Source organism: Cariama cristata, unplaced genomic scaffold (assembly GCF_000690535.1).
Source record: "Cariama cristata isolate BGI_N322 unplaced genomic scaffold, ASM69053v1 scaffold29377, whole genome shotgun sequence".
In the NCBI taxonomy this organism is placed as follows: domain Eukaryota; kingdom Metazoa; phylum Chordata; class Aves; order Cariamiformes; family Cariamidae; genus Cariama; species Cariama cristata.
The window spans coordinates 28,278-37,850 of NW_009628818.1; the positions used below are offsets into that span (position 1 = coordinate 28,278).

General features: G+C 41.5%; 1 protein-coding gene across 1 annotated transcript in view; it reads right to left on the reverse strand.

The window, feature by feature from the left end:
• Window positions 1–9,573, reverse strand: part of LOC104165358 (cyclin-dependent kinase 15-like) — a 34,807-nt gene that overhangs the window by 18,501 nt on the left and 6,733 nt on the right. Inside the window, 3 exon segments of the mRNA XM_009704956.1 lie at window positions 1,775–1,868; window positions 7,746–7,866; window positions 8,461–8,584. Coding sequence (XP_009703258.1) covers window positions 1,775–1,868; window positions 7,746–7,866; window positions 8,461–8,584 — 339 coding nt within the window.

Here is a 9,573-nt window from a genome sequence, read left to right on the forward strand (position 1 = left end):
GCAGCCAGGGATAGAGATGGGGGATGGAGACTGTTTGAGGTGGCACTTGCCTCTAGAAGAAATGTTGGTGAAATGATAGTCAGTCAGTCCTGATGATTCAACAGGACAAACACATTTCAAAGAATGGAAATTTTCCAGCTCTATATCTATGTGGTGTTTGAACCAACAGTCCTACATGGAGGTAAGCATGCTGGGTGATATAGACTCATGCACACAAATGCAGACGGTCTCCAAGCCAGTGCAGGGTGCCTCTATTATTAGTACATGAAAGGAACTGACGATTAGAAAACAGTAGGAATCCCCGTTCTGAACCTCACGCTTGGCAAAATATCTCAAGTTAGGCATTGAAAGCCTCTAAGGAGCTTTTAAATTTTGGCCTAACACAGAGCCTCATTCCAGGCTGTATAATAACATAAAACCTTCTGTGAAAGGCACTAATTATTTCATGGCTCTTAAAGCTTCCTCATGATTTTTAAATAAGTTTTTTTTGCCTTCTATAGCACAAATCCTATTAATCATGGTATTAGTTATAATACCAGAGAAATGATGATAGGGCTACAACCCTCCAACTGCAAAATGACAGGAAATGTATCCAGAGATTTCAGAGCCCTAAGTGGAAGGATACCCTTCATTCACAGTCTAGGAAACTGGGCCCTGCCCAGGCTTTGAACCCTGTTAATTGGCCTAGTATAGATTTTACTTTTTTCTCAGTAATTTTTTTTTCACTCTCTATGAAAGAGAAATTCAGCATTTATTTAAATGGACTGAACTCCAGTCTAAGAACTGGACTCTCTTGTCTGACTTTTTATCACATTCTAGCTAAAAGCAGAGAGGAAAACCCTACCAGGCAGGAGTTTTTCTGGATGAAGGGATTAAGAAGGAAAAATCTGACTTAAACAGACTTGAGACTATAAAGTCCTTTCCTGCCACTTTCCAAATTTCAGTTTTCTGCTGTACTTTCTCCTTTGAAAACCCATGTTTGGCAAATGCTCTATGCAGAAGAGTAAATCCCTGGGAGGAGATGTGAAAGGGCAGACACCTACAGCAAAACCCAATAGGAATCTATAGGTTGACCTTCCTGTCGAGTCAGTAACAGGGTCAGCAACGAGCAGTCGGGAACATACAGAATCCACTAGTGCTGGTAACTGCTTCAATTCTACCAAGCCGCACTAAGGACGTGGCTCTCTGTTTCACTTTCCCCAGCAGAAAAAAATGGCTTAAGAGGCTGCTGAATATGTCTGCTCTCACTCACTGCTGCCTTTATAAAGTAATTTCACACTTTCCATTATGCCAAAGCAGTCTCTAGGGCTGCACCATAAACTGGATGATACAAAATGTTCCAAATTAAAATGAAGAAGGATCTCTGAAAAACCTCAGGGTCTTGCCATTTTCAAGGTAGTTTAAGAGCAGTATTAGAGCTCCTTTGTGAGAATATGGTGTGCTGTATCCTATAGTAAGTAAAGGATTTAACAAGAAGGAATAGAATTTGCAGTACCTGCACACCTTTTATGCCTTCTTCAATTTGATGTCACTTTAATTGGCTTTAAATTTTTGATGAGATGACAAACATCAAAGGAAAGTCATTTGATTTACTCCTGTGTCTGTAAGAAAGTTGCCAAATATAAAATGGGTTATAAAGTCTGCTGTGAACTTCGCAGATTGGACCAAATTATTTCTGCTATTCACAGGACCTATGCTTAGGACTTCAAAATTAAGTAAGGGGCTGGAGCAACAGATTCTTTTTCTCTCCCATTTCAGGGTATATTGTACTCACCGCCCAGATCTTCACCAGCTGCTCATGAGTACCAGAAGTTCCTGCAAATAGTGGCTGGCCCTGGATCATTTCAACAAATATACAGCCTGCACTCCTGCAAGAAACCCAAGGTATTAGCTCATTCACGTACATGACATATGATTGTTAGGATGGGCAGGGGAGAGAGGAAGAGAGATAATTGTTGGAACGGAAATTTAGAAATCCTGATCTGTAAATGCAGAAATCCTGATACAAGCTGTAAACCCTATGTATATTGCAGCTCAAGTCTGAAAAGTAGCAGTCTGATATGTAGGTATTGTATATCCAGCTCATGTCATCTAGTGAGAGTGTGTCTCTGTGTGTGTGTGTGAAGCAAGGCAGAACATGGGGTGTCTGTATATATGTAAATAAATACAGGCTTCAGTGAAGACTGATATACCTCTACAGTATGGTGGTAGGCAGGACATAGCATTATAAAGAACCCTACTGACTTTAGGAAGTCAGGAAGGTTTCCTTTGGGAAGGGTCATCTTAGACATCCCTCGTCTTTCAGCACTGTTCTAAGCACTTGCAACTGGCCCTTGTTGCGTGTAGTATCGTTAACCTCATCCAAGTGCTACAGATTGAAACACTTGAATTAAAAAGCTAACAAGTCAAATAGGACAGGAGCAGACCAGAGATACGTCACATTCACATCCCTCCAGGATTTTAGGAAAAAATAAAGCAGTCAAAGTTCCATACAACTCTGTTCTCATCTCCTTTTTCTCATCAGCACCACCTACTAAAAAAAAAAAGCCACCTTTCACTAGCAAGACAAGACAGAATATATCCTTGGAAAAGAAACCCACTAAACACCATCTTTTCTTCCAGCACCAAACAGAATCACAGAACAATTTGTTTCAGGTGTCTTTCAATTTATCCTATTACAAACCCATCTAAAAAGATGGTCGTGGCAGAAGCCTGTGGAATACTGTGTTGTTTTCCGTGAGAAAGAGGTAAAAAATTGGAGTGATAACAGTAGGAAAGATAAACAAGGAACTACTACACACTGTATTGGCTTGAAGGATACATTAGATGCAGAAATAGGCAATTGCTCCAGAGGCAATAACCACTGGAGCAATTTTTCCTTCAGAAGCAATTAGCTCTTCACTGGAAAACCTAAGGCAAGATTTCATAGCATAAAGAACTCTGTGACAATAGCAAGTTAAAGTATTCTTATTTTTACGCCATCTCCTGCTCTGCACCTGTGCCAAAGCAAACCAGTCCGCTTAAAAAAACCCACCAAACCCTGCAGAAAATGCTTAATTTTACTAAGGTGAATTAGTCCTGCTGGCAATAACGATGAGATGTGGTCAGGGTAGACTTAGCTACGTGCAAGTATTTCGATCTCTTATTATACGGTGTAAAACTCTGCACGTTTACTTTTTAATCTTTTTTCTCCAAACTTTTTCTAGGTTTCCCATCTTTTCACTAAGCCCCATCCCAGCTTTTCAGGTTTCAGTCTCAATCTTCTCTGGTTATAGCAAATTTGAGTCCTTTAAGCCTAAATGTTGAAAAGCCAGCTTTGTCCAACAGTCTCTAGAAAGTATTATTTTCACTTGCTGAGCAACAACTGGTAATCTGTTCTGGTCATCTGTACTGCTGTGTTACCCCTTGCACCTTGTTTTTGCAATACCGTAGATGCTTTTCGCACTTGGCTGTGGTCAGTTGAAAGCCTGACATGCAACTCATCTGCGGTATTCCTTTTGGTCATCCTTGTGCATCAGGTGATGCCAAGCCTGTTTGCAGATTCATATCTAATGCTGTTTTCACAAACATCTCTGCTGCACTTTCCCTTAGCTTCCTGTACCCTAATCTTGGGTCTTGTGAGCTTAGCTCCTTGCTTGTCTAATATGCCCTTACAGGGTCCAGGCATCATGAAACTTAACCCATAGCTTTTGCGACATAGATTTTTTGTGTTTCATAGCACTACCACATCACTAGATATTATTTTGGAGCCCACAGATTGATTCTATTGAGATGAGTGTCATACCAACCCTCTGTTTTCACAGCTGATGTACATGCCTAAATGGCTCACCCTATTTTGCAACCACAGGGGCTGCTGTAATTCACTGATTCCATTGCACAAGTTTAACTCTGTATGGTAAAAGCAATTTAGCTACTTTTGATTTGTAGGGAGATGAGAATCAGCTCTATGTGGTTTTTTGAGCAAATGATCCTGATGTTCACCCACAGTCTGGGTTCTGATATCATAGCTAGAAATAGCCATTAGACTGGCAACAGCAGCGACTTTTTCTCCTAGATTCAGCTAGAATTACTCATCAGCAAAGAGCTCCAAAATTCAAATCTAAAGAAACGGTCTTTTCACTAATAGGGAAGCTGTCAGTCTGAGGAGAGGAACAACTTGTGGGTTGTTACAAATGTACCTTCTCATGGAGCTGTCTTTTGTATTGCTGGTTTATTCCCATTATCTCTGGAAGCCTTCAAACCTCAGTGTCTCTAACAAAGACAAAACTATCAGAGCACCTACAACTGCTGGAAAGGAAGCGCTTTTTGTTTCCTGTAGCGAGACTCAGCTGACCAGCTGCCTTTAATGCCTGCTTGATAATGTATTTATTCATCACTGGCAATTATGACTGTTTCATCTCTGTTTCCAGATGAAATATGCTTTTCTTTAAAAAAAAAAAAAAAGGCCAGAGGTAGCTTGAACAACTGACATATGGGCACCCCCTTCTTTTCCCAGGTATTTTTGTCTATCTGTTAAAGTACAACTTTGGAAACTAGTGCTAGTCATCATAATAGCCTTTCAGTAGAGGCCTCAACTTTCCTTCTGAGATACAGAATTTACAGTTACTGCTCTGACAATATTATGAGGATCCTTCTGTTCATAAGGATGATTCAAAAACATTTAAGTATTTCTAAAGTTTTAGATCTAGCATTGTTTTGTTTTTCCCCTTTTCCTTCTTACCCCTCTGATATTCATTTCCGAGATCCTCTTACCCCTTCCAGTCTACAAGTTTCTCAAAGGGTCTCAGTCCCATATAGCTGCCTTGGGAAGAGCTAGGGCAGAGGGAGGGGTCTTTTGGGAAGATGTGCATGTGAATCAAGACAGTGACTGCTAAAGTAATAGGAGAGGTATAACTGGTTATTGGGATATTTAGTGAACATAAACACAGCTGGTTCAGACAGCACAGTTGCATCTGCCTGCAATCCTTGGGGCAGGTTTGAACACTGCAGTTACTCCGCAGCCTGCAGTACTGCATCACACAGTAGAGAGAGGATTTCATCACGATTAAGATCTAAGGTATCTCTGCAGCATCCCAGAGTTCTCTCTCCACAGTTTTTCTGGCATTGGGAGACTGCAATTTTATATTTAACCAGAAATATATCCTTTTTCTCGTTCCTCACCAAGCGTGGTCTGTACAGTGGAGACCTTAGCCTATATTGCCCAGTTTGGCATAGCAGGACAATGTGAACCAGGCTGGGGAGAAGGCTGTACTAGGCCTGGCAGATCCACATTAAATGACTGCACAGGAACTCCTATTCTACATAAATCTACCTGGGAAGATTCTTGTGGTTTTTTGCTTTTTAATGGAAGACTATACAAGGAAAGCCTGACTGAAAAGAAGACATGACTTAGGGCACTCATGATGTTAGCAGCTACTAGTGCGGCACGTGCATAAAGCACTTAGCGTTTAAAAAAAAAAAGTCTTTCTGATATGCAGTGTAATCTCCCTGAAATGTTAGTCTCCCTGAAATCCCTTAATTGAATCTTCTAAAGTCCTGAAGAGATAGTGAGGGAGAGAGAGAAAAAAGATACAGAGAGATTAAAGCAGCTTTTCTAGTTAGTCTGAGAGCAAGTGAGTCTCCTTCTCTCTCTCTTTCTTCATCTATTCAAGGCCTCATTCACTTCCCATGTGCCTCCCACTGACAGTATTGCTGCTCAAGCACACTATGCATGAATTGCCATAATGTTTTATTTTGTTATAATTGGCTTCTTTAAACCAAGGCTTTAATACCCACTGTCTCATGCCGTTACCAAGGGCATTCTGACTTGCCTTCATGTAAATTGCAGCACCCAAAAGACATAGGGGTTTTTTTTCCTTTCTTCCCAATAGACAAGTAACATCTGTGTGAATTCACATTATTTCCTAATAGAAAAAAATTGAACTTAAACGCAGTGTACATCAAGATAATAAATGACTCTTGTTAGAGGAAGTTACTGAATAGAGCTCACCGAAGTACTTTCTATTCTCTCAGCGTGACATCTTTCTTTACGGCAAACTTACTTTGAATGTTGTTATTATAAGGAGACATTATAACAAAGGTGCCTACAGTGTGAATGTAGTTCAGTGGGACTGAGAGTACTGTGCTGTTAGAGCTGGTCAGAGTGCTGGATCGGATCTTTGTATACCATTCCTATGTTGCTACAGATAACACTAGAGCAGAGTTATGTAGTGAGGATGTTGGGTTTGCACATGCAGAAATGCCAGGCTTTCTGTGTGTAGCTGGGATTTTGGACAGGGGTCAACTTTCAGGTAAAAAAAAAAAAAAAACAAACAACAAAAAAAACAGGCTTATACCAGCATCTGCCTAATACAAACCCTCCAATCTGCTAGGCAGGCATCTTCTTCAAGCTCAGCAGACGTTCCTGAGAGACTGTCTGGAGGGGAGAGGTGACAGGTAGTGGAGGAGAGAAGACAGGACTATTTAGACTGGATTAGCAGCTGGAAGCCATTAGAATTTAGCAAGGTTTTCCTCCTTGGAGAAATCTTTAAGCAATTCAATTAGCAGCAGGCCTACGGAAGTGAACAAACTAAGAACTCTTGTTTTCCTGAACTGCCCTCCAGACTTCGGCCATCCAAGTCTCCGATAAGCTGCAGATCTCTGGAGAGGGATACAGCCTGAGAAGACCTGGGGCTTTGCTGTTTGTAAATTTACCCAGCCCTCTTCTTGCACATTCTTCAGCCTGCTCTGCTCCCACTCTTTCACAGCCTTTGACTCTGCAGAGCAGTTAAGAAAAGTCCTGGTGTGACAGGCACAGGCAGAAAATTAACTGGTTTGAAGAAACGGTGAAGCAGCAATACTATCTCCAGATGTAAAATTGCCCAGGATAAGGGCGGTCTCCTGCAACTTCATGAGCTGCCTGTTGTCCATGAGTAAGTCGGGACTGTGTTGCTGGAAGTGGGCTCAGGTTGGTGCAGAAGTGAGCCAGAAGGCAGATGAACCCTGGGGCCCAGGTACACATCCAGGCCAGCCCAAAAGGATCAGTGGGACCCCTGCGAAGACCTCACACTCTCCTGCTCTCTGCCTGCTCTTGGAGACCTCTCCCTTCAGCTCTGCTAATGTGCAGCTTGTTTGCTGTGATTCCCAGCCACATTAAGACTTTGGGATAGAGCTCATAAGGTAACAAGGCTTTAACAGAACACAGCCCTTCTCCTGTATGAAACGCAGAGTGCATCTGAGACACGCTCTTTGAGAAGAAGGACAAAGTATCGCAGAAATAATGAAAATCTGAGACACCTTTCTATCTCCAGACCCATTCAGAAACCCTTTAATGTCATGTTTTGTTACCAAGGCCAAAGTCACTGGTGCAATTGTGGATCCATTGTTTCTTCAAAAAGCCATTGCTGTAGAGAGCTACCACTGACCCAGCCGACCACATAGATAAAAAACAATAACTGCATTAAGCAAGGTGTTCTGTTGCAAGACCTGAAAATGCTTCATAAATGTTACCAAATGAGATGTACATATCTCATAAATATTATGAGATGAGGTTTATATAAATCCATAGCTGAGATGTAGTGACATCATTCCCAGAAATTTCTATGAACCTAGCGGTACAAAACTCCCCACTGCTCACACATTTTCTGCTCACAGGTGTTAATTTCTCTACTTACGACTCTATCTACTGGAACTTGGTTGACTTAATTTAATTCAGATAAAGATGATTTTTCCCAAGGGACCTTAAATGCTTTGAAATTGGTCAGTACCAGATATCTAGATCAGAAGAATAATCTGTAGCTCCCAGCAAGACATCAGGAGGACGGTACCAGAGTGACACCACTTCAGAGGAGTAAGTCTGTCTGGGGATTGATTTGGCACGAGCAAGTCCTGCAAATAAAAATTAAAAAAAAAACAACAACAAAAACAAACCCAAAAAACTGCTCTGTCAGGACCGTCCTTCTACCTGTGCAAAGCATAGATGATAATAGTTGGAATCAGGACAGTATTTTCTCTTGCATCTTTAAACACAAGCAATCCCAATGCAGTTTACAAGCAATTGACAAAGAAAGTGTGTCTGGAATACACCTCTGGGACAGATCAGATCAAGCAATGTGCTGCGTTTGCAAGGCTTTACCATTTGTGACTGAAGCAGCCATCCCAAACCAATGCCAAGAATGCCTTTTGATTCAGCACGTTGCTGTGGACTCTACACGTTCCATTATTTTCTGAACAGAGAAGGGTTGATTCTCAATTCTCTTGAACCAGTTTTATGTGGCAGTAATTGCTCTGACTTAAACGAGGTTACTCCCTGCACCTATCAGTATAAATGCAAGAAAGGCTGGACTAACAACAGAAATAGTTTCCTGAAGTTCAGTAAGAGGTTATGCTTCTATGCCTTAATTGGCTGTGGATACAGATCTATATGCATGCTAAAGCTTCGGTCTGAACAGATACATTAGCAGTATCCAAACAGTGACTCACCAAAGTCAGCTAATTTGAGCTCACCAAGGCAACTGATGAGCAAGTTCTGGGGTTTCAGATCACGATGAAGAATGTGTTGTTGGTGGATGTAAGCCAGGCCACGCAAAAGTTGGAACATGAAGAGCTAGAAAAAGCCAACAAAAAACTGAAATGATTTTGTGTGACTTTGCACTATTAACTCTGAACTTCAGGAGAACTCCTGGAACAAAGCAGAGACAAAGCAAGTAAGAAACCAGAAAAAACTAAAAATGGGTAGAACTGGCTGAGGAAGAGAAAACTGTGGTGGGGTATGACTGCCCTGCAGCTTTCTGAGGTTTTGAGGGTGAAATATTTGAGCACGAGAGTGTTTATAGTGCAGTCCCTAAGTGCATATTTCAGAAATTTAACTTTTGTTTAGAAATGGACTATTGATTGCAGGAGCAACTTGCCAAAACACAGACTCGGCTTTCAGAACAGCAGATATTCTGATTTCAGTGTTCAAGACAAAGACATACAGCCAAGCAAAATGAAGGTTTAAGGAGTTGGAAGTTTTGCCCATTTGGGCCAGCTGACAGCAGCAGAGGGAGCTCTGCGGCCGCTGTACACACCACCTCTTCCCAGTGTGAGCTGGACCAGCAAACTGACTTACTCGACAATGTGAACTGTCACCTTCAAGCTGGGAGAAAACACAAGGACCTGATTTGAACAGATAGAGCGAATAAGATATGACGCATGAAGCAAGCAAGCAAGCAGAAAAACAAGCAAGAAAGCAAGCAAGCAAGCGAGAAATATCTAACTCCCACCACCATGGCAGTGTAAATAAGCCTGGGGTAAAATAAGCTGGGCGGAATGAAGTTGGACAGTGGATAGAAACAAAACATGGTAAAAGTAATTAGACTTCACCAGACAAAAGGTATTTTTCACCAGAAGTTTAGTCTGAAGAGGAGGAAAAACAGTGACACCCATAGGTCATTTTTGTACCAGAAAAGTGTCCCTGTAATATTCTGCATACTTGCATCATGTTCAATAGGAATCACGCAGAGAAAAAACAAACAGCATTTGCCAGCAAAAATGAAGCAAGTGAGATGACCCTCCTAAAGGAGCGGTAAATCATTTTGCAGTTCAGTTCCTGCT